The sequence below is a fragment of the Hemiscyllium ocellatum genome, chromosome 28, assembly GCF_020745735.1.
Source record: "Hemiscyllium ocellatum isolate sHemOce1 chromosome 28, sHemOce1.pat.X.cur, whole genome shotgun sequence".
Taxonomy (NCBI): domain Eukaryota; kingdom Metazoa; phylum Chordata; class Chondrichthyes; order Orectolobiformes; family Hemiscylliidae; genus Hemiscyllium; species Hemiscyllium ocellatum.
Genome location: NC_083428.1, coordinates 45,618,314 through 45,644,284, shown reverse-complemented (window position 1 = coordinate 45,644,284; position 25,971 = coordinate 45,618,314). Strand labels below are relative to the sequence as shown.

At 44.7% G+C, this 25,971-nt stretch overlaps 1 protein-coding gene across 4 annotated transcripts in view; it reads right to left on the bottom strand.

Moving 5' to 3' along the window:
- Positions 1-25,971, bottom strand: part of LOC132829072 (tropomyosin alpha-1 chain) — a 108,428-nt gene that overhangs the window by 14,909 nt on the left and 67,548 nt on the right. For 2 of the 4 annotated variants that reach the window (XM_060846372.1, XM_060846374.1), the window contains 7 exons: positions 14,342-14,475; positions 11,817-11,934; positions 10,653-10,723; positions 10,127-10,202; positions 7,491-7,553; positions 6,551-6,620; positions 3,490-3,756 (listed from right to left, as the gene is read on the bottom strand). In XM_060846372.1, the coding sequence (XP_060702355.1) occupies positions 3,674-3,756; positions 6,551-6,620; positions 7,491-7,553; positions 10,127-10,202; positions 10,653-10,723; positions 11,817-11,934; positions 14,342-14,475 (615 nt within the window). In that variant the 3' untranslated portion in view covers positions 3,490-3,673. Of the gene's footprint in view, positions 1-3,489; positions 3,757-6,550; positions 6,621-7,490; positions 7,554-10,126; positions 10,203-10,652; positions 10,724-11,816; positions 11,935-14,341; positions 14,476-25,971 lie in introns of those variants that run through there. The other 2 variants (XM_060846373.1, XM_060846375.1) reach the window with 1 other exon arrangement.

Genomic DNA, 25,971 nt, shown 5'->3' with positions numbered 1-25,971 from the left:
TGGGACTTTATTGCTTGGATTGAAGGGTGACCTTAGTTAGGTGTATAAAATCATGAGGGGCATAGATTGGATGAATACATACATACATACAGTCTTTTTCCCAGGGATGGGGAATTGAAAACTAGAGGGCATAGGTTTAAGGTAAGAGGGGAAAGATTTAAGAAGGACCTGAGGGGCAACTTCACACAGAGAGAGGTGTGTATATGGGATGGGCTGCCAGAGAAAGAGGTTGAGGCAGGTACAATAGCAACATTTAAAAAATAAAATTCGGTAGGTACATGGATGGGAAGGGTTTCGAGGGATATGGACCAAATGTGGGCAATTGGAATGAGCTGAGTGGGCACCATAGTCAACATGGACCGTGTGGGCTGAAAGGCCTGTTTCCATGCTGTATTACTGTATGACTCTATCATTTCCACATTAACCTCATCGAGGTCATTTAGGATCCTGTACCTTTCAATCAAGTCATTGCTAAAGCTCCTAAACACCAGTGGGGAATGAGTCCAGGCCATCCAGCTTATCCCCTTGGAAAACAACCCAGGAGTTCCAGGTATCAACCGAACAAACTGCCTCAAAACATATTCACATCCTTCCTGAAATCAGGAGACAAAAACTGTGCACAGTATTCGAGATGCAGTCTCACCAATACATTGGAAGGTAAACAGTAAAGTTGCCATAATCCTAGAGGTCCATGGGGCCCATTAGAGAGAGAGGTGGTTTAACGTGAAGGGCCTGATAACCTGGGGCAAGTGTGGGAATGGAATCCATGCTACTGGCATCACTCTGCATGACAAACTGCTGTCCAGCCAACTTACCCCTCAATCTGCTATATAACTGAACACTCTATCCAAACTCTTCTGTACAATTCCAGTCATAAGAAAGGATAGCATTCCTATGTTTTGTGAATCGTGTGCCAGAAAACCAAGATCCTTCTGGACTCCAGAATTCTGTGGAAATAATCCTCTGCTTTTTCATTCCTCCTGCCAAAGTGAAAAACTTCACATTTCTTCCCTCACACTACCTTCACTCGACCTATCAAAGTCTGTCGACAATTTCCTGGCCTTCTTCACAGCGTATTTTCTCTTAGTATCAAAAGCAAACTTAGATACCATACGCCTCAGCTAAATCACTGATGTCAAATCCTGAGATCTCAGCACAGATTCCTGCAGAACCCCACTTGTCACATCCTTACCAATTCAATAAAGACCCATTTATGCAGAATCTGTTTTCTGATAGGCAGTCTATCTTCAATCCACGGTAACAGATTACCTTCTACCCATCAACCCCTGCCTTGTGCTGTGGGACTCGGTGTCAAGTTCATTCTGGATATCCAAGTACAGTACATCTAAGGGCTCTCCTTTATCCACAACACAAGCTCCTCCTTCCAACACCTCTATTAAATTGGTTAACCATGATTTCTCCTTGACAACAAAACAGCTGGAATCCTGTCCCTAAAATCCTGGAGATGCTGTGGTTGAACTGTAGCTTTCAGACAGAGATAGATAGAACTTTGGTAGGTTAAAGGTTGTTAGAGAAGGTTATCGAGGGATGCGAGTAAGATGACAAAAAGTGAGGTAGAAGCCGTCACGAACTAGCAGCAGGCTGAAGAAAGTGTTCCTAACGTTTCCCAACACACAGATCGATTTAAAACAGAATGGTGTAACTGTATGAAAATTAACTTTCATTTCTCCCTTTGTTACCAAACTTGATACAATTCACATAAAAGCATTAGAAAAATGAAAATTCCTTAAATTTAACCTAAGAGCCAATTTTCACTCAAAGATTACAATATGTAGAACGGTGTGTATTCAAGACTCCAGCCTCTCTACAATGATGATGCTTGGTGATACAGGTATGCACACTGAATGGAAGGCAGCTTCAGTCAGGCAGCAGTCCACTCCCAGGGTCACAAAGGTCATGGGTTTAAGGCCCTTCCTCAAGCCCCAACATAACCCAGTCTGACACGTCATCATAACGCAGAGGGAGTACAGTAACATGCAGGTCCTTAAGTTGAATGGTTAAACTGAAAATTCCTCTCCTCACAGACTCTGATCACCTCGGAGCATTTCTAACACGATTTGTTATTACGGAGGGGACATGGTAGTGTAGGACGTGTAATCCCTTGTTCCTGAATACGCATTTGTTGAATTTAATGTATAATGAGGATTCTTTGCCATCATTTCAAAAGCTGAAGAGAATTCTATGCAAAGAACTTTGTTAAAAAACACCAAACAGCTTGTGATCTTTCCAATTGCTGTTTGTGGTATTTTGCTGAGCATAGGAGCATGGCCCACACTCCCATGAAAGGTCAAAGTCATTCAACATCTACAGAGCACACGTGGGGAGGATGTGGCCCAAGGAGGTGGAGGAGTTCTAGAACTAGGGAATACAGTTTAGAAATAAGACATTCAGGTCTTGATGAGGAGAGACCACTTCCCTCAGAGTGGTTAGTCTTAGGAATTCTCTTCTTCAGAGAACAGTGGAAGCAATGATGCAGTATATTCAAGCCTGAGTCAGACAGATTTGGATTGACAAAAGAACTAAAGTTTGTTTGGTGTGGGGAAATGTGTTGGTGTTAAGGGCACAGCCTGATCTCACAGGCTGACAGAGCAGTTACCGCACACTGATGGACCCCTCCTATTTCTTATGTAGTGTGGGGAGATTTGAAAGATATGATTAGGCTGATTTAAATGGAAAATAAACAGAGGAAATGCTGGAAATGCTCACCCGATCAGGCAACATCTGTCAAAAGACCAACTTTAGGTCTATATTCTTTTCTGATTCTGTGATATTCTGCTTTTAATATAAATGGAAAGTTCTTTATAGCTCAGTGGCACACTTGAGCTCGCAGACTGGGAGTCTAAGAGACTTTAACAGACTCTGATGCAGTGCTGAGGGAGCACTGCACAGACAGACAGACACTGGATGGAACATTAAATAAATGCACTCTTTTCTGAGGCAAAGCATCCCAGACCATTATTCTGGGATTGACTCAAAACCCTTCCCCATGCCATCCCGGTCAGCATTTACCTCTCATCCCACGGTTTAAACTGATTAGTCATTGGTTACTGTCACAGTTTAAACTGATTGGTCACTGTCACATGCCTATTGGACAAATTTGCTATGAGGAAATTGAAGAGAACTTCATCGGATGAAAAGAAAGAATCTTGAAATATTCTGTGAACGTGAATATAATATGGTTTAACTGCTCCCATATATTTAAAACCATTACATAGACTTTTGCAGGTAGGTGGGTTTATATAAATGGAAGGTGTTCTCTTCAATCAAGAGACCAAATTAGCTTTCTGTTTTTATTCACAAATTCACAGTACAATGGAGATTAATAAAAAATTTAGACTCTTATCATTAATAACTTGTGAACCCACCTTCAGAGGTTAATTAGCATTTCAGTTACTTAGTGCAACGTTATTAAAAGAAACAAAATAAACTAGTAAGAGAAATATAAACAGACGACAGAGGAACCAGACAGCAAGAGAGACTCCCAGTTTTATTTTCACACAAGGAAGTTGATCGAAAGTAACATGGAAGAAGGTCAGATGCAATTAGCCGATTAATTACAATTTAACAGGCACTCGTCAAAGAGAGTTAGGTGTAAAAGGAGCACCAAGGAAACACTGACAGGAGGAGGGTAGAGCAGAAGATCAAAGGTCATTTACAAAGAAGTCATATCATTGAGGGCGTGGTCTAACTCCTCGCTGATGGCTTTGTACTTCAGCTTCTGGGCATAGAGTTCATCTGGAGGTTGAGGGGCAGAGGGTAACCAGGTTTCAAAAGGAGTGACCAAGTGATTATGATGGAAAAGAAATCATGTGATGATGGAATGACCATGTGGTTCAGTGGGGGGAAAAAATCAATGGAAAAGGGTGAGGTGAGAAGAAATGATGGAAAACAAAAAAAAAAGGAGAGAGAGAAAATTATTGGAGTAAAATCAAAGCAAAAAACAAGACATCTCAAGACGACATCGGAATAATTGTTGACATTAGTTAAAAGAATTAGAAATTAAATTCAAATATGATGCAGTAATCATGGAGATTTGTTGCTGAGTGTATCTTAAATTGAAGCTGGGCCTATGGCAAAAGCACACACTGCTTCTAGAAATGTTTTGTTTCCCAGCCCAACTGCTTGTTCTGTGGTGCTGTGGAGTCCGTGGACCATGTGTATATTGGGTGCGGGCGTTTGCACTCCCTCTTTGATTTCCTCAAAAACCTCCTCCTCTGCTTTTGGTTGCACTTCAGTCCCACGCTCCTGATCTTCGTGCACCCGGTACGGAGGAGGGAGGGCAGGTCTGAAGACCTCCTTGTGGGTCTGCTCCTGGGTCTGGCCAAACTGGCCATAAACAGGTCCAGGCAGCGGGCCGTGGAGGGGGTCGTTAGGGCCGACTGCCTGCCCCTCTTCCGCGGTTACGTTAGAGCCCGGGTGTCCTTGGAGAAGGAGCACGCGGTGTCCACCAACACCCTGGAGTTGTTCAGGGAGAGGTGGGTGCCGCAGGGAGTGGAGTGCATCATTTCCCCCTCCAACTCTATTTTGATTTAATCCCTGCCCTCCCCTTCACTGTTTGATCACACAGCATTGCCCTTCGATGTGAAGGGCACTGCTTGTCACTGGCCACTCGGGTGTTTTCCTATTTTTCTGGTGGTGGAAATTAAATAAAGATTTGTGCACCTTGTGTCTCTCACTGTGTCCCACACCTGCACACACACACCATGGGTACTGAGGAAAAAATAAGCACTACTGCAGTTAGGCGGTAGTGTGGGGGTTATATATAAAAAAAAAAGAAGAAAAAAAGAAAAAAAAATGTTTTGTTACACCAAATGCCTTAATACAGAGCTTCCCAAAGTGGGGGGGGGGAGGGGGTCAACGACTCAGGAAATGAAACCGGAAATCGCGAGCATCAAGACAGCAATGGTTACCACGGAGATCCTCTCCCACTGCCACCAGCTTCCCCTCTCCCATCCCCTGCTTTCATTGACCGCCCTCCTCTCTCCCTCTGTCTGACTGTTGTCACTGAGGGGTGCCGGCAATGGGCAAGGCTTGAAATGGGGACTCAGAGGGAAATCATTTGGGAAGGACCCACTGTGACCTGGACTCTCGGCATAGAGTGACAAAGTGTGTATGTTGTCCTCACAACAGGGCAGCCCCTGCATCACCTGGGAGATTTGGACCCCAGCATCTGATTGTGGTAAAGAACCAAACCATCACACCATGCAAATCAGAAGTCCATTGGTCTCTTTAATAGTATCATCACTGCAGAGGAGATGGCCCTTCAGCCCTTTAAGTTCATGGTGGGAGGGCTTGACCAGCAATCCAATCCCATTTCGCTGCTTCCGAGATTCTCCCATGCCAAAGTTACCCTCACGTTTGTTTGTTTGGGGTGGGAGGAGTCACACAGACATATTTGGGTCTCACTCTTGTTAAGGTGCCACCTCACTGAGTCAGCTCACTGCTCCTCCTCCACCTCCTGCTGTTCCTATTCACCTTTCCCCTCATTATAATGCACTGCTTGAAAGGTGCTGGAATCCAATTCAAACAAACAGCCATTTAAAATCATTTTAAAACCAACAGTGTGCAGGGCCGTGGGAAATCAGTGAGGGGGTGCAGCTAAGTGGACAGCTCTTCCAAAAAGGACCAACACAGACAGAGGGCAGAATGGCCAGGAACGAGCAGCAGGGTGGAGGGAGGAGAATGTGGGTGAAAAATTGCAGATACACAGAGCCTCACTCACCATCACTCTGTTGAAGGAGATACACACCACAGATTAGAACGTGTGAAATGCAAAAAAAGTGTGTTCAACCACTCCACAGCAGACTCAGTTAATGACCGGATCCGAAACGGGTCTAGATCCCTTGCAGAGAACACTACAACACTTACAATATGGGAGGAAGCAACTCAGTAATAACTTCCTTGGAGGGAAGCAAACATTTTTCTTATAATCTTTGCGATAGTTAAACATTTTTCTGTAGGCCAGAGGGAATAAGCTTCCCGGTTTTCTTATAACACATGGTCAGAAAGTTACCCTTGAGGAAAAAAAGTTTCCAGAAGTCAGTGTGGGAAAACTCGGACGGGCGACTTGAGTCATCAAGGGACAGGCTGAACATTGCATCAAGGTCAGTAACTCACAGCCAATTCCTTCAACTCCCAGGCAACAAGGGAGGAAGGGTCACAATGGTTCAAATAAGGACTAAAACATACACAGTTGGGTTTTTAAATGATTGAATACAAGAACAAGACTTCTTCCAACACCTCTTAAATGGAGTACTCATCGGAAAAATAAAATCACTTCTTCCAGCTCCTGTTCTCTACCTGGCATTCCACACTGATGGGCTTAATCTCGGCACATAATCCTCTGGCTTCCTGCTTAACTGAAGCACTTAACCCCCTGTTCGAGGTTTATATAAAACAAGGTCCAAGTTACAGACCAAAGAGAGAAAGAATGACAGATGGAGGAGACAGAGAGTTAGCCAGATATAGAAACCAAGAGACACAGACAAACCAAACAATTGGCTGGTGGAATCAACATGCAATCTCCTACCTTCCAGGTCATCGATGGTCTTTTCCAGTTTGGCAACAGTCCTTTCAGCAAACTCTGCACGAGTTTCTGCCTGGGAATCAGAAACCAGATCAACAGGACCATTAAAAAAAAAATCAAATGGCAAAGAGGGAAAGTAAATTAGCAAGAAGCAACTGCGACTAAAATCGATCTAATCTACTTTGGAGATAAGTCAGAAAGAGAAGATGTTTAATTAAGTCAGGCCAAACTCAAAAGCAGACACTAGACATGTACCCAGGAAGTTGGATTAATTAGTTTGGGACAGTCAGGGTTAATCTTTCACAGGCTGACATCTTTGTGGGTCTGTCATATAGGAGAAAGTGAGGTCTGCAGACGCTGGGGATCAGACATGAAAGTGTGTTGCTGGAAAAGTGCAGCAGGTCAGGCAGCATCCAAGGAGCAGGAGAGTCGATGTTTCGGGCATGAGCCCTTCCTCAGGGTCTGTAATATACCCTAGATTCCTAACTACACCGCGAACCAGACTCAATATCGCAGCCAAAGTAATGACCTCAACACGGAGAGATGCTAATTCTAACAGCCCAGCGAGAAAGGTATTCTACCAGTTCGTAAAATACTTTAGACAAATTCTGCAGATCACTGAAAACTCCTGCCCCACATTCCCATCTAAACCTTTCACTTACAGTCTAATTGCACACTCTGAAAGCTGGGCAGGGGGATGGGAAGGAAAAGAAACAGAATAAACATTGTGCAGACAGGAACTGTAAACATTTGGAAACGTTTGTAACTCTGACAGATAACAGCACCACCCAAGGCCTTACTAATTACCCAGGATTGGCTGAAAGGAAAGGAATGAAAGATTGAGACAGTGTTCCTGTGGGGAGAATTCACTCATTGTTTTACGAACCCAAAACAGGTGTTGCATTAGGTTCAAGCAGCTCATTGTGAATAATTCAGCACTTACCTCTTTCAGCTTGTCAGTCAGAATCTTGATTTCATCTTCATACTTGTCCTCCTTCTCAGAGTACTGTCAACGGAGAGTGCAGTTAGTAACACAGTCTGGGCACAGGCAATTCCAATTGAGCCTTCAACCCCATTCCCAACAGGAATCAAGGAACAGGAGATGGCCACTCAGTCTCTTCAATCATTCAACTAAGTCGAGACCAATCTGTCCCTCCAATCCTTTTACCATCCCCCCCCCCCCACCCCCCACCTTCAATCCTTGTCCATAGCAGACAACACTCCACAACACGTCCAGTGTACACCCAACAGCTCCATCATGGTCTTGGCAGAGGGAGGCTGGGAGGAGAGTGGAGGTAGGAGGGGGAGGGAAAGGGAAAGGGAGGTGGGGGGGGGGGGGTGGGAAGGGAAGCAGGGAGGGGGAGGGAAAGGGAAAGGGCAAAGGAGGCCAGGAGGAGGGTGAGGGGGAGGGAGAGAAGGGAAGCACGTTGGGAGGGCAAGGGTAAAGGAGGCGGAGAGGAGGGGGACGGGAGGCGAAGGGAAAAGGGAGGAGAGGGAAAAGGTAATGGGAGGCAGGGAGGGAAACGGAAAAGGAAAGTATAGAAGGTGGGGAGAGGAGAGAAAGGGAAAGGGAAAGCAGGTGATGGGTAGAGTCAGACAGAGATAGAGATATAGTGGGAGAGGGAGGGAGAGAGAGTGTGGGAGAGGGAGGGAGAGAGAGAGAGGGAGAGAGAGGGTGGGAGAGGGAAGGAGAGAGAGAGTGTGGGAGAGGGAAGGAGAGAGAGAGAGAGAGAGAGAGAGAGAGAGAGAGAGAGAGAGAGAGAGAGAGAGAGAGAGAGAGAGAGAGAGATCTAGATTTCCACTTGCTTTGTATACAAAGTGGTTGTTTTCACTCCCACTCTATATGGCTGTTACAGGATAGACCAAATCACTAGGATATCTATTTGCTGGGGACTAACACTAGTCCATTCATCACTTGCCATTGGCGATGAGGTGGTAGGATGTAATAAGGCTGTGGGTTCAAGGTTACTAAATCCCTAAAACTCGGTACTGCTGGACATCTTGTGGGTGGATAGGTAATGGGTGGATGAGTCACATCACGGCTGACTTCTGATTCTGGCTCAATCTCGGGCCGTTACCGATCTCAGTAAAATTCACACCTTGCAGCAGTTGATCTAGCATAAGAAAAATAGCTTCAAAGGGGATTCCATAAGATCAGACCTGGTCCCAGATACAGCACACTTTCCTCAGAAGTGAAAGAGTAAACAGCACAGAATCACAAATGAAGAACTTTCCCGAGTAGAATTTGACCAAAGCCAATTCCGAGGAGTATCAGCCTCTCCTTTATCTGTTCACACGATGTGACCGCTGGGCTCTGGAGGAGACAGTCAGGAAGGGCCTTCTGAAACTGTAACAGCTGTTTGACGTACCAGGTTAGGATGGTGACTGGCTTGGAGGGGAACTTGCATGTAGCTGTGTTCCCCTTGTTCTTTGAGATGGAAGCAGTTGAGAGTTTGGAAAGTGCTTCTAAGGATCTTTAGTGAATGTCTACAATGTGTCTTGTAGATTGCAGCAGTCATGTGTACTGAGTGTTGGTAGTGGAGCGAGTGGATGTTGTGGATTGGGTGTCACTCCAACCCCAATGAATCCTGGGAGGGGCCCAGGTTTGTTTCCCAGGAGCAGTGAAATCCAGGCTGGTGTCCCAGGGCAGTACTGAGGGAGCTGCTCTTCATTCACCACAGGGTGAGGGCATCTGACTAGGCCAGCAATTACTGCCGATCCCTAATTGCCCAGAGGGCAGTTAGATTGAACCACATTGCTATGGGTCTGTACCGTATTATTTTTCATATGAGAGGTTAAACCCAGGCCCCATGTGCACTCAGGAGTTTACTGCTCAACCAACATCACAAAAAAAACCCCCGAATTATCAGACCACTTTGCTGTTTATGGGATTTTACTGCATGCAGCTCGGCTGCTATATCTGCTACAGTAGACTTCAACAGACCTTCACTAACTGTTGTGTACTTTGGGACATTCAGCGACAGTGAACTGTTAACACGAGAGGGTCATAATTTTAAGCTGTTTGGCGGAAAGTATAGAGGGGATGTCAGAGGCGGGTCCTTTACACAGAGTGGAGAGCATGGAATGCGTTGCCAGCAGCAGTTGTGGAAGTGAGGTCATTGGGGATATTTAAGAGACTGCTGGACATGCATATGGTCACAGAAATTGCAGGGTTTGTAGATTAGATTTACCTCACATGAGGATCAATGGTCGGCACAACATTGTGGGCTGAAGGGCCTGTTCTGTGCTGTACTGTTCTATGAAAGGCTCTACAAATTTATAAATCTTCATTTAGTGCTCTGCTCCAAAACTCTTGCTCAGTCTGTATGAAGCAGTAGAAGTTCAAAACATGGCAAAGTGCTGGGAGATGTGGGAGGGAGTGCAGGTGAAGGGGAGTGAGGGAGAGCAGGGGATGGGGGGAGTGAGCAAGCAAGGGGGCAGCGAGCGAGCATGAAGGGGAGGGAGGGAGCAGGAATGAAAGCGTGAGAGGACGATAATCCAAATGTATCTTATTCAAATCTTACTCAAACCAGCTTTTCCAGTGTGAGTGTGAGAGAGGGGTAGGAAGGCACGCTTTACCTTATCTGATTGAGCCTCCAGTGACTTGAGATTGTTGGTAACATTTTTCAGTTCCTCCTCCAGGTCACAACACTTCCTGCATGAACAAGATATGGTGGCAGTGAGAATTAATCGATCTTGCACACAAACTCAACACTAAATCTCACACAGTAAACCGAACACAAGAGGAATGCAGATGAAGAGGAATACTGAAGTGTTTAACAATGAGTTGGGGACTGACCAAGTGAATGGAAGCGATGGGGGCATCTGTTAGATATATTCAAACAACTCCCATGATCCAGGCTGGTCATGTGACAGTGACCTGACTGTGTGAGCCTGGAGAGGCGTTCTTATTAGTATAAAACCCACTTCGAGCATTTAAAGTTTCAATAAAAGTGAGAAAGTCCCAAAACTAAAACATCCGCAAATGACGTTACTGGTTCACACAGCAGGGATTGAACTTAAACTGCATCAACCAAAAGTCAGAATTGTAATGAAGTGGGCTTCAGTCTACCACAAGGTTTTAACCCATCCACAGGGGACTTACATCTCGGAGACTTCAGCTCTTTCCTCAGCTCGCTCCAGCTCCCCTTCAAGGATGACAAGTTTACGAGCGACCTATACAGAGTGAATAAGTTTTAGCAAAATGAAGGATCTGTAGGCAACACTTATTTGAAACCACACAGTTCATAAACTAGCTTTCTTACCATCGGTGGGGGACAGCTTCCATCTTAAACTCACACCAGAATCACACTGTGGTACAACACATCCCTACCCATCAACAGCCACGTTAGCTCAGATCTAACACATAAGTGAGGCTCCATCACTACACGCGACACTGGACAATCCCCTCCCCACCACCAGATGGAAGAGGAGGGCCCAGCAATTACTGATAAACAATTGGAAGTGTTTGGAGTTAGGGAAACAGAGCACAACCCTATTGATTTGGAGATTTAGCTTCAGACTTCTCTTCATGTTCATGATCCATTCCCTCTCCCGTCCCTAAAGGATCTATAGCTGGCCCATTCTATTTCTCACCTCCCTCAGAGACATCACCCAAAAGCTCAGTGTTGGTTTTCACATGTACCCAGACAGCCATGAGCTCTACCACACTACCTTCACTCACTCAACTCCTCCATTTGCTGAATTAGCATTCCGCTTATCTAACTTGCAGTACACAATGAGCAGAAATTTCCTCCCATCAACCATTGGGAAGACTGAAGTAATTGTATGCCTTTCCTGCTACAAATTATATTCCCTGCCAACCAACTCCGACCCTATCCCTGGCACCAGTCTGTTTATTAAAACATGGCTGTAATCTTTGACAAAGAGATAAGTTTCTAACCACACTTCCATGGAATTGCTCATTGTCAAGGTCCATGGCATCATTAGACATTGTCTGCATTCAATTCTATCTACTGCTGAAATGGTCACCCATTCCTTTGTTGCTTCTGAACCTGCCTACATAACAGCTTCCAGCCAGTATCCCAGATCCTGCCTTCTATAAACTTAAGGTCATCCCAAAGCCTCCTGCACACGTCCCATTCACCAACTCTCCCGCTGGTTAAGCAAGACCATGACAGGATTTGAACGCGGTCCCCAGAACGTTATTGGAGTTTCTGCCTGCTGATGGTAGCACAAGGCCACTGCCTCTCCATATGGAGTGCAGGGTATCATGTGCTTCACGAAGCGCTGTCCTATCGGTGCTCACCTCTTCGTATTTGCGATCAGCCTCTTCTGCAATGTGTTTTGCCTCCTTCAGCTGCAGCTCCTGGAGCTCCATCCTCTCCTCATCCTTCATTGCACGGTTCTCAATCACTTTCATACCTCTGAATAAACACAGCCAGGATGACACAGGTTAAACCAGCAACCAGAGCACATCTAACATATTTTAAAACATGGAAATTCGAGCTGGTCAAATTTAGGCTTTGGAAATAGTCAAGTGGAATTAGAATAGTGGAATACCGATCTAGTCTGTGAAAGGAAGGTGGTAACATTGATGTAGCATTAATCACGGCACATTCTGAGGGCCTGACAGTCATTGTTTTTACCTACCTGACTAACCATGTCTTACCCTAAAACAATCATGCTGAAAACCAATTCCCAATCCAATTCAACTCCATCCCAACAGATATCGACGTGAAGAATGAGAGACAGATACACTCTTGAAACAGATAAACACTTTTTATTTGATGAAAATTAAAAGTTAACTTCAACTGCACATCTTCCTGAGAAATTCTCACAGAATGATATCGGACATAATGCCACTAGACCATTTGACCCAGCTCGTCTCTGCCAGCCCACTAATCCCAGTCCTCTCTCTAACCCTAAACCTTCTATTTCTTTCTCGCTCATGTCTTTATCCAGTTTCCCTTTAAATGCATCACTGAATCCTTTCCCAACTAGGATCGGGTCCACAGTGACAGAAAGAAAAGGTTACTTTGCCCACAATCTTGACTTAGGTGTTGTGTTAAGTGCCCAGTTCAGTATAGCACATGGACAAAACAGCAATATAATATCATATGTCCCCTTGTACCTAGTCAGGATTGAATAAGTTGGGTTGTAACAACATGCTGATATCTTCATTGGGAGTCCTTATGCTATCATGAAGGGGCATTTCACAAAATCGGCTCCCTTTAGAGAAAGGGAACACAGCCGAGTTCCCTTACAACAGCCTTTCAAAATTCTCACTGTGCAGCCTATGGCCCGCCAATCATCATGACAAGAACTTGAAGCCTTCTCTAGTCTCTCTCTTTTTCATCTATGCTCCAGCTCTTTGAGCTCAACTTCTTAAGAGCTCACTCAACCCACCCATCTCCTCTTCCCACCCTTCACATTAAGCCAATATTGTAAATTGCTCCCTCTCTTCAGATGTTTCCTCTCTCCTTTAAATCTGCCATTGACACCCTTCCAACGAAAAAAGCAACCTTTTACTTCACTGTCCCAGCTTCTAAACTCCCTCTCCTTTCCAACATCCTAGAGCTCATTGTCATCTTCCAATTACTTCCCAGCTCTCCAGAAACTGCCAAGTTTAAATCCCTCAAATCAAGTCCTCGTCTTGTTGCCATATTAAATCTGCTCTTACTAAACTTATCAGTGGTGTCCTGTGTGACTGGAAACATACCCTTTCTGTTCTTCTCAAACTGCCTGCAGCCTTTGACATGGTGACCACATCATCCTCCTCCAACCACCCTCTCTACTCTCCTCCAGTGGGTTAGGACTGCTCTCACCTGGTTCCGTTCATCTCAAACTCATCAGAGCAAGAGAATCCTCTGGATTTTGCCCCACAACATTATCCAGCAATCTGTCCTTTACCCCCTTCCATTTCTCATGCAGTCCTGCCTACAGCAACCCTCAAAATCAGCGGGATATTCTCACATGTAAACTGACAACATGCAACACCGTCTCTCTTAACTCCTCACTCTCACTAAACTATTACACTTCTTGCTGACATCAGGCCTGAATCACTAGAAATCTCCTCCAATTAAATACTGAAGCCACTGTCCTCACTCACTGAACAAGTTCCATTCTCTACCTAAACCATTTCCCAGCCAATAAGTGTCCCAACGCTTGACCTCAGCAGGAGCTTCTGACCACCTATGATTACAGATGGCCTGTAATGTTCCACCTGTTTAATATCTGCAGATACTGACCCCGTCTCAGCTCAATTGTGACTGAGGCTCTCACTCGTGCCATTGTTAACTTCGGTCTCAACTATTCCAAAGCACGCCAGGCTTGTCCTCCATCCCTGAATCCCTATTGTCCTTCCTTCCCCAAATCAGATCCCATCAGCCCACCAGGTTCGTGCTCACTTGTTTGGTCTTCTGTTTAATCAATGCCTTAACTTGAAAGTTCTCATCTTTGTTCCAAATCCCTCCGTGGCTCTACCCCCCTCCAGCTCTCTCCTTCTGCACTCACTGGTCTGATCTCCTCGGATTTTAATTGCTCCATTACTGATTGCTATGTCCTCAACTACCAATATCCCAGGCTCCAAAATCCCTTCCCCCTAAACCTTTGTACTCCCGCTTGCCTGCTGCACGACATCGCTACTTCATTCAAAGCAGTTTTTATCTCTTTGCTTAATCTTATCATTTTAGATTTTGTGTCAAGTTTCAATGATTATGTGACATTGAATTATGCTCAACTGAAGTAACTGCTCATGTTCTTCAGAGATTATCTTGTGGTGACTGACCTCACTCAGATTAAGGGTGTTCTCCAGAATTGATCATCACTCACCTCTCGCTCTCATCCGCTGCCTTCTCTGCCTCCTCCAACTTCTGCAGGGCAGTGGCCAGACGTTCCTGTGCCCGGTCCAGCTCTTCCTCAACCAGTTGGATCCTTCGGTTGAGGGCAGCGACCTCTCCTTCAGCCTGAAGGAAGATGGCAAAGGGACACCGATTGGGTCTAGTTCATTTCCTGATGTGGTCTTCACACAATCCCATTACAGTGCAAAGTACAGAGCAAGAGTGATTGGCTGCGGGTTCTCTGCTGGGCCCTGAAATGTGGTTAAACTTTTGAAAGATTGGATAGAATCCAACAATTTCAACTGTAACTAGTCTTTTCTACTCTGACCCAACATGATACCAAATCTCTCAGAGGAACTGTCTAGTGAGTTAGGAAGTTAATTCAACAGAGCAGTCCAAAGGCTTGGAGCTTGGAAATACCTCAACAAGTGGAATACCTGTTATACAGTCCGGGTTAAATCTTTCCTGAAGAAGGGCTTATGCCTGAAACGTCGAATCTCCTGCTCCTTGGATGCTGCCTGACCTGCTGCACTTCTCCAGCAACACATTTTCAGCTCTGATCTCCAGCATCTGCAGACCTCACTTTCTCCTCGGATTAAATCTTTCACCCATTAAGAGTTAGCTTGTCTTGCAATTTTGTTTGCTCAAGGGTGTTGGAAGTGGGATTAACAGAGGGTTAAGATCAGAGGCAGTGGAATGAAATCCCAGCATTTCTCAGTTGTGTTTGGTTGGGCAGTGACCCTCAGCCGGCACTCTCAGGAGGAGATGACAATGAGTAAAAATAACATCACCACAAACACAAATTCTTAACCAAAAAGAGATGCCTGGATGGACGGACGGACAAATACCTCTCTTAAATATTGACAACATGGTGTCAGTAATTATCAGTTCAGCATGAAGGCATCCACTTTTTTCAAAGAAACAACTGTCTTTTCACTTACATGGTGCGCATTTCCCTCTGAAGCTAATTGCAGGGAGCACATTACAATCTTCCACCATTACAAGGACACATTAGGATTTCTCACCATCCTGAGTCCCATCTCGATCGCCAACATTTAGAAATGTGTAGCACACCCAGGAATAACTGGGTTCAATTTGCCTCTAGGATCACACCTAGCCTCCCTCATGCCAGAGACTGAAATGCTGGGTAACGAAGGACCAATATTCATCTGCTATCACATGGCCCGGCGCTACACTGATTAACGAGAGCAGTCAGTCATTAACGGAGGCAGACCCGACCAGAAGGAAGCCCCTGTTGACAGACTGCTTCAAGAACCATGGGTCAAAAGTCAATTATCATTCCTAAACAGCCCACACCCACTACACTCCATGCCTCAAACAAATCATATTCTACATTCCAAAACGTTATTTCCTGAACAAAATCCATCCAAGATGAATCAATTAACATCATCTGCTTCCACTGGTCATGTTGGAAATTTGTGAAGAACATTGGGAGGGGGGTTTGATGAAGGAAGGGAAATAGAGAGAGAGAGGAGGGGGGGCAGAGGAAGAGGTCAGGGTGGGAATTCTAGAAGTTCCGATGAATGCAGCTGTAACCCTGGACACTATTAGTGGAGTAATTAAAACTTAAAATTCCTCATTGATGTTGTCTTTCAACAAAGACTCCCGTACCATTGGCCCCCTGAGCTTGTTATAGCTGGATGTTAACTCTTGTTCATGTAAAAAGGAATACAAATCCCTTGGAAGTGCTGTCACAGAAACTTTAAAAAGAAAGCTGCTTTTTTTTTGTACTAAATTGATTATCACGCTGCAGCCTTCTCCCAATAATCTGGACTAATCTGTGTCTCTCTGCAGCCTCAGAGTAGGCCTCATCACTGTGTTTCACTCAGAGTTCCATACAGTCAACAGTTGGGGCTGCTCAGTAGATTGCAGTCCCACACCGTACTCCAGTTACAATCCATCATCCTGAAAATGACTTCTGTCAGCCAATCCATATCTCCATGGGTCACGACTCTCTTCATTCTGCTAAGCACAAGACTTCATGAACAAACTCTCTGCTGAGATGGAGGCTGGGAACAAAGCCAAACAGAGAAGTGATAACTAGCATCATTTGGCAAAGTGAATTTTCCCTCCCGTTATTGTTGGCCCATCTGCAGCCTTTAACATGGTAACCACACCATCCCCTTCCAGCCCCTCTCCACTCTCCTCCTGTTGATGGGTCTACCCTCACCATTCCACTTTCATCTCATTACAGCAAAAGGATTCTCCAGCAATGGCCCCCCCTTCCTTCATGGTTCCCTCTGGCCCATGATCTCTGTCTTACTTCGCAGCCACACACAGTCAGTGTCCACTTGTATACAGAAGGAACCCAGCTCCACCTCGTCACCACCACCTCTGAAACCACAAAGTTTGTCCCACAATCAGTTCTGAATGAGGCAAATTCCATCAAATGAAATTCTGGGACAATCTAACCATGGGCTACAGCCTCTCCCATGAACTCCTTTTGCTAGCTACCAACCCATTCACACTTGCTGACCACCCTCCCAGACTTTGCAACCTCAGTGTTATATCTGACTGCAAGGACACATGTACATCATCAGAAAGAGCTCTGCTTTCTGCCTCAGGTCTGCCCCTACCTCAGTCTGCTGCTGCTGAGACCAATCCTACACTCATTATCACTTTGATTCAACTATTCTAACGGTTGCTCTCCCACATTTGACCCTCTGTAAACTTGGGGTCATTCAAATCTATCTGCCCATGTTAATTTGCACCAAGTTCCTGTTCCCATCACTCCCCTGTTCACTGGCCCTTGACTATGCAATGCTCCAATTTTAAAAGTTCTCATCCTTGTTTTCAAATTTCTCCATTGGCTTGCCTGTCCTCTGGTCTGTGACCTCCTCCAATCCCACAAGCTGTTCTGATATCTGCACTTCTCCAACCTCTGATTTTAAATTAAATTCCGACTTTAACGGCTGTATCCCCAGCTGTTCCAGAGCCACAGCTCTGCAATTCAGCAAGGACACCATTCCGTTATCCTCGAAAAAAAACTCTCACTTAGGTCCTACTGGTCAAATGGTTGGCTTAACATAGTCTTATGTCACTTGGTGAGAGAGAGAGAGAGAGAGGGGTGGTGGGTGAGGGCCGGCTGAGGGGGGGGGGGGGGGGGCAGCGCGAGAGGCGGGGGGGAGCAGGGCGGGAATGTAAGAGAGACAAGACAGCAGCAATGACAGAGAGAAAAAGAGAGAGAGAGAAATGATAAAAAGAAATTAAAAAAAGAAACCAAGGAAGGAAGGAAAAAAGAGAGAGAGAGAGAAAGAGAACCCAGTTTGAGTAATTTCAATTCCAGTTCCTGGTTTTTAATGCTTTGCAAATATCTTTTACAAAAGCAGCCCCTCACCATCTCTGGGCTACACACGCTCACCAACAGTGAGGGTCTTTTATATGGTCTTCATCATGAATATGACAGGAAAACATAAGACACACGCACATGTTGACCATGTGTTAGATGGTGCATTGGATTGGAGAGAGCTGTTTTGTGTTTGCTGGTCCCCACAGGAATGGAAAGGCAAGTGATTGATGTTATACAAAAAACTGTGGGAGAGAATCTCATCCACACCCCTCAGTGCCAGCTCATTGACTTGAATGTAAGTACTGAGGGCATTTCAACTTGGCACTGCTTCAACAATCATCAGCTCGTCACAGGGTACAACAGTGTTTACCCTTTAGGAGTGTCTAAACTCCTAACACCTTAAATCAACAGTTAAGAGCAGGACAGCCAGCTGGAGAACGATAGGTCAACATGTTCTTTGCAACACAGGGGTCAAGTCTCAATAAAATACACAGAAAATCAACACCATCCCACCTACATACCACACCCCACACATGCTCACCACCCACCCAAAATACCTCCACACACACCCCCAACCCCCTCACCCACCCAAATACCACACCCACCCACACACACCAAATATTCCCTCCCCACACACACAACCCTACTGACCCAAATACCCCAACACACAACCCCACCTACTCAAATACCATACCCCACATATACACCCAAATACCCCCAACCCACCCAAACGCATCCCCACAAACCCCAGTATCTCCCACATTCACCCCTACCTACCCATCCAAATATCTCAATACACACCCCCCCAAAATATCACCTCCCCATCACTATACACAGCCCACTTCCAAATCCCACCTCACACAAATATCCCACCCGAATACCGCTCCCTCCTCATTGTTTTGTGGTGGTCGCGTGTAAACTAATGCTTACTCTGTCTATATACATGGTCTCCTGAAGAGGAGGACCCTCCCCTACAACACCATCACTGTCAGCACCTTAGAGGGCCTGTCCCTTACCCCTGGCCACAGTCCACACAAACCCTGACCTTATAGCAGAATTCATTGTTACAATGGGTCAGGATGGGACAGCAGTATGATCACACAACAATAACAAATAAGCCACGACTATTTGATTGATAATAATTAATCCCAGACAAACCCTGCACTCCTCCCATAGCTATTCCACATGCTCAAATGATTTATTCCTTTCTGCTTTCCCTAATCCACACTGGGGTCGTTCTGAACATTGATTGTCCTCTGTGTACAAATTAATAGTTTATGTACTAGTAAAGCCAATGTCATTTTGTCAATAAAATTTAAGAGAGTTTTCCAGCTGTACCTTCCCAATTCTCTTACCGTGTTGTATCAACTAATTTCCTGTTCCAGACCAAAATGCTCAAACCTCTCCTCGATCTCATGGTTCTTGTCTGCTGTACCTCTCCAAGGCTCAGTCACCACAGCTGGATATACTTCTCAAGGTGTGATCTGACCAGAACTACTGCAGGAGTAGAATACCTTTTTATTTGTCATTTCTACCGTATACAACGGATACAGTAAAAACGAGACAGCGTTCCTCCAGGACCGAGGGTGCTACATGGACAGCACAGACTACACACTCATACACGGCATACTGGTACTTGTACATTCATATAGTTTGACCATATAGTTTAAGATCCTGTTGTTGATGCTTCTTTGATCATTCAGTCAAGTTAAATAGTAGGCAAAGACTCCCAGATGCCCTTTGTTATTGAAACACTCTATAACCCTCACTGGGACCAACATTACCCCCGTCTACTGTCACAAAAAAAATCTGGATGGGAAACACGCCGAATCAACTGGAATTAGAATTGAGCTAGTAACAATAGAAACAGGTTTGCCAAAAGTTTCAGCTGGATTTATTGGCATCTGAAGATTTTCCTGGAAAGGGAAGAACACGGAGAAGTGCTACCAAGAATTGTAGCTGAAACAATGACACATCTACAAGATGCATTATTACAACTCTCTCTGGCTGTTTCAACAACAAGGACTCAACCTGTGTCCCCTATCACACAGAACGACAAGGGCAATAGATACATGGGAACACCACCACCTACAAATTTCCCCTCCAAACTGTTCACCATCCTGACTTAGAAATAGATCACTGTCAGTTTAAAATCTGGAACTCTCTCCTAACTGTACTATGAGTACAGTTAGTTCTCCCAGAATGCCACAGTTGCGTTCCAGCAAAACCTCACTTAATAGAAAATCGCTTAATAAAAATAATGGGGGAGGGGGAGACCAGCAAAAAAAAAGAAAATCACTCATGATCACTCAAAAAAAGGTCTAACGCAAAGTATAGCACAGTCTGAATGAAGGGATGAATTATATTTATTAAGAAAACAGAAGTAAAGTTAACACACAGTACATTTAAAAAATATTGTGAATGCAGGGACAGAGGGTCATCATGGTGCGTTAGGGTGTGTGAGAGAGTGTGAGAGAGAGAGAGAGAGAGAGAGTGTGAAAGAGATAGAGATAGAGATAGAGATAGAGATAGAGATAGAGATAGAGATAGAGAGATAGAGAGAGAGAGAGAGAGAGCGCGCTGGAGGTGGTTTAACCGTAGAGTCACCAAATGAACTGCAGTGATTTCAGAAGGCAGGTCGTCACCACCTTCACTAAAGTCTAGTCCACATCACCTATGTGCCATGAATAAAGAAAGAAAACCACAATGCATACTTCTAATATCTTACAAGTTAATCTCTATTCCCTGAACTTTATACTGCAGGGAGCTATGATTCAATGTTTGTGCTGACCCTATTCAGTATTCATACATCATAACAATATGAAATACTCGCTGGGAGTTGGTAAACTGGGTCCCCATCTGTTCCCCTCAGACATAATATCACTCAAGCTGCATGAATCCAATCCCACCCCCACCGCCACTTCACACATAGTCTGGGTCCAGATCTCCCCGACACAATGTCACTCCTTCACAACTGGAAGCCCAGGATGATCATCAGTTGATCGGATGGTTTACAGTTCCATTTGCAATTGCTTGGGTACTGAAGCAGCCTGTGAGAAGTGCAGCAGGACCTCACCAATATCCAGGCTTGGGCTGGTAAGTAGGAAGTAATATTTGCCGCACACAAGTACCAGACAATGACCATCTGACACCATCACCTTTTGATGTTTAATGTTATTATCATAAGAAACAGGAACAGCAGTGGGCTGTTTGGCTTCTTCAACCTGTTCCACCATTCAACGGGATCATGACTGATCCAACATTCCTCATGTCTATTTTTTTTAATCCATTCCCCATAATCCTTGATTTTCCAGATGCTCAATAACCTATTTCACCCTTATATATACACAAGGACTCTGGCCCCATCAGCTCTCTGTGAAAATGAATTTCAAAAGCTTATAACCTTCGGAGATTAGAAATTCCTGCTCATCTCAGCCTTACATTGGTGCCCCTTTGTGTTGAGGCTATGCCCACTGGCCCTAGATTCTCCCACAAGGGGAAACACCCTCTCCGTGTTATACCCTGTCCAGACCCTGAAGGATCCTGTATGATTCAATGAGATCACCTCTCATTCTTCTAAACTCCAGAGAGCAGAGCCCAACATGTTTAATGTTTGCTCCTTAGACAATCCCTCCATACTAGGGATTATCCTTGTGAACCTTCTCTGAAGTGCCTGCAATGAAATGATCTCTTCAACAACATGACCAAAACTGCTCTGAGTATTCCAGATGTAGTCTCATCAGCACCTTACACAGTTGCCTAAGACTTCCCTACTCTTATACTCCAATGGCCCTGAATAAGGGCCAATGTTCCATGAGCCTTCCTGGTTCCCTGTTGCACCTATGTGCTAGCTTTCTGTGCACAAGTCCCCCAAGTCCCTTTGCGTTGCAGCTTTCTGCAGTTTTTCTCCATTTAAAGTTATACTCTGTTCTAATGTTCTCCCCTCCAAAGTGAACAACTTCACATTTTTCCACATTATACTCCATTTGCCAACTTTTTGCTCACTTACTTAATCTATCAAATTCTCTCGGTAAACTGATCATGTTATGATCACTACTCCCCGGCAGATCTTTTACTCGGAGGTCATTTATTAAATCTGCCTCATTACACATTCGCTGGTTGGCTCCCTGAAATATTGCTATAGGAAAACTATGCCTAGTGTACTCTAGGAATTTCCAATTTAATTAACCCAAATCGACATGAAGATTAAAGTCACCCATAACTATTACTCTGTTCTTTTTATATGCTGCTTTTATTTGTTGATTTATAGCCTTTCCCACAGTTTGGTTACTCCCTCCTTTGCTGTTTTTTTTCAAACTTTGCCTCAATGGGTTTTACAATATCTGAGCCGAGATCATCTCTCACAACAGTCCTCATTTCACATAAACACCTTTTGCATCCCTTCGGTCTCTCCAAAAGGTCAAATATCCCCGTATTTTAAGCTTCAAGTTCTGATCTCCTTGTAACCATGTTCCCGTCATGGCTATTAATTTACCACAATTTGCACTGTCAGCTCATCTACTTTGTATCTGAAAGCACAAAGCATTCAGAATAAAGCTTTAAGTTTGTTCTGTTACCATTGTCAAGTATCCTGTCATCACTATTATTTAACTGAAACAACAACATATATCCTACGGCTACAAAAGTTGTTCAGAGGGAAGGAATTCTGTGGTGAGCAAGTCATCTCCTGACTCCCCAAAGCCCGTCCACCGTCTACAAGGCTCAAGTCAGGAGTGTGATGGAATACTCCCCACTTGCCTGGATGGGTGCGGCTTTAACAACACTAAGTACTGGCCACACAGGAAGGAGACAAAAACATTAACCAACACGGAATTCAACGCCGACATTCCAATGCAGTATAGAGATGTCATCTATCAGATGAGACGTGAAAAGATAGGGGCCCTGTCTGTCTCTTATGTGGATTATACTTATGATTATGACCGCATTTCAAAAGGTATTTGGCTGTGAAATCCTTGGGTCAGCAAGAGGTCATACCAATGCAAATATTTCTCTTTCTTTCTTTCTATAACTGACCATAATCACATAGCCAGGCTGGTAATAATCAACGGGGTTGTCTTAGCTCCTGGGTTCAGGTGCTGAGGAGAGGGGCGTACTGGAGACCCTGCCCACAATGGCCAGAAACTTCAACAATTCACTCCAAATCACTGCAACACAACCAAATCAGATATTAGACAGCACCCTGAGAAGGGGTCAAACAAAAAGACAAGATTTAACCTTTGGAAAAGAATTGAACTCCCTACCTAATCCCAGAGTTGTAAATGTACAAAATGGAATGGAGTACACTGCTAATGAGAACACTCAAACATCCCTGCTAAAGTAAAGTGCATTTTATAACTTCATTTCCACATCTGTTGGGCCGAAGGGCCTGTTGCCACACTAAGTAATCTAATCTAATCTGATCTCATCTGAAAGGTGGCATCTCTGACAGTGCAGCACTCTCCCAGTGCAGAATGGCAAGCTAGGTGATACACTCACGTCTCTAGTGTGGGACTCGAACCAACAACCTTCTGCCTCAGAGGAGACAAGTGGTCCTGCATACAAAGGGTTATGGGAATTTGTAACTCCACGTAAAGCTATTGTGGTCAGGGGCCAATTGATTTGCTCAATTAACATATACAGAGGAACCTCGGTTATCCGAAGGACACAGGCCGGGAGTATTTCATTTATACAATCAAATGCCGGGTAACAGTTAGCCGAGCATCACACCTTGTGATCTTGTTTGGATAACCTGAAATTCGGATAATCGAATGCTGGATAATTGAGGTTCCTCTGTAGAGGGCTTTTGGAATCAAAGTGGATACAGGGAGAGGGAGGACAGGTTGAAATGAATGGGATAACAGGTTTAAGGGCCTGACTGGTCTTTTCCTGCTCAGACATAGAATTGTAGAATTCTAGAGTATGGAAGCAGGCCATTCAGCCCATCAAGTCCACACTGACCCTCCAAAAAGCATTCCACCCAGATCCATCCTACTCTAGTAACTCTGCATTTCCCAATGTCTATACCCTTGAACATTATGGATAATTTAGCATGGTCAATCCACCTGACCTGCACATCTGACCTGACTGTGGGAGGAAACCAGAGGAAACCCACACAGAAACGGGGAGAATGTGCAAACTTCCACACAGTCACCCGAAGGTGGAATTGAACCCGGGTCCCTGGCACGGTGAGGCAGTACTGCTATCCACTGAGCCACCATGCCACCCTGGACATTTATAGGGTGGCACTAAGAGTAGGGAGGTACTGGAAAGTGTTACCACGCTGGAAGAAACATCAGCTCGGAAACTAAAAATATAACCACAGATAGACTGGGGATTTGTTGTGTGTGGTCAAAGGCCTTTAGGTTCTCGTTGCTGCCCTGAGGGGAGTAATTCCTAAGATTCTCCCCACTCCCTAGCCCCCATCCTATCCAGATACATGGGGAACGGGACTGTGCTTCACAAAGAGAGTCACATTGTTCTCAAATGCCAGCCTGCAGCTTCAAGAAGGCAGGAAGCCTGTTCCTGTGAGAACAACTGCCTGTTACACAAAAGTACAGTGGAGTGGAGAGAGTCAAATTCACTCCAAAAACATTAATTACATTAAAGTGACATTCCCTTCAAAACAACCACTGCCAAATTAGCCGCTGTGCTGCAGTGAAAGGAGATTAACTTCTTGCTATTTAGTTTAATCAACCTTCAAAAGTTTAAAAGCAAACAGCAGGATTTCCGAGCGATCAGGGTCAGTTCTTGGCACCAGAAACCCGCCCACTCTTCCCAATGATGGGACTCAACCTATTCCTTATATGGTAAAACTCAGCTCAAACAGGGAGCGACTGCTTGGTGCGGAGTGTAACAGTGAGACAGACTCACACTCATCCAGCACCCACAGAACAGGGAGCCCCCACATTCCTCAGATACCAAGGCTCTTGCAAACTTCCTCAATTTCAGTTCCTTTGAGATCTGTCAAGTATTTCCACCCAGCGAACAAAACACAAATCAAAAATGTGACATTCCCCTCCTCCCTCAGACAATCCTATAAATAGCACCGTGTGGAGTTATGGGGTCTCTCCTCCCTGGGAAAGGCCTCTTTTGTTGCCAAGGTAACAGAGAGAGTTCAGTTTTCATTCTGCTTTTTCAAAAAAAAACTTAAAAAGGTGGAGCTTGATGGAGAATAGAACATTTAACCACCCTGAGAAAAGCTGAATTGCATAACTGTTATGTCAACTTTCTGTTTTACATCATATGGTCTTCATAGTGAGTATGTATTTCCCACATGCAACAGGCCAGGAATTTAACACTCTGTGGACTGCAACACACAATTTTGCTGTCAGTGGCATTTTCACAGTAAAACTTCAGAGGTATTCCAGAAATCATCAGCAAAGTTCCTAAGACAACACAAGATCAACAGCTCCATATCGTCTGCGTTTGTAATTAACCTCTGGTTCTAAGGCATGGTTAACATTAGTGGGTCTTTGCTTTCTACTGGGAGGACAGGGACAAAGAGAGGAAGGAGTAAGGAACCATTCTTATTCTGGGAGGCCTGACAACTGCATCATGAGGCCAAATCCCAGCTACTAGGGCCTGGAATCAGCATGATGATTCCTGATAAGAAACATTCCTGTCAGGGGAGTCAGGAGGCCCAGATTTTCCAAGTAAGAGAACTTGGAGAGACAGTTTGAGTTTGAACAATTCAAACTGGCTTTTACCATTGATAGTGTATCGCTGTTACAAGAGGAAATTTCAACATCCAACTGATGAGTCAGTGTCTGGTACAAGGATCAAATATTACTTAAAATACATTTTGGCTGGATTGCCTAATGAGCAACTCACTGGCTTGATGTGAACTTGATAAAGCCAAAATGATTAACCTCTTACATTTCTTTGATAAGAACTGGATGGATCTCAGAAGATGCAATTTTGGCCAGATCAGGTGTGTGAGGCGGTGATGTTTCTGACTTCCACTGGGTGAAGGCACAACTTAGTGTCACTGGGGGCACTGACCGGGTTTTCAGTTAGACCTTTAGCAAATTGGTGGCTGTAGCAAACGCTTTCCCCAATAAAAGGGAAGTTTCCACTGTCCCAGAGGATAATGGGTTAGCCATGATAAATGCAGGGTTAGAGAGGGTAGATCTGGATCTTTGGAGAGTTGGTGCAGACTTTATGGGCCCAAAGGCTTGTTTGCACACTGTAGGGATTCAATGACAATAGGGCTGTTCTCTCATTAGAGAGAGAGATAACTGATGGTGGTTTAACCTGAGAGTCACCATACCTCAGTCAAGGAACAAGGTTGAGAAAGCAGTATGTTCATGGTA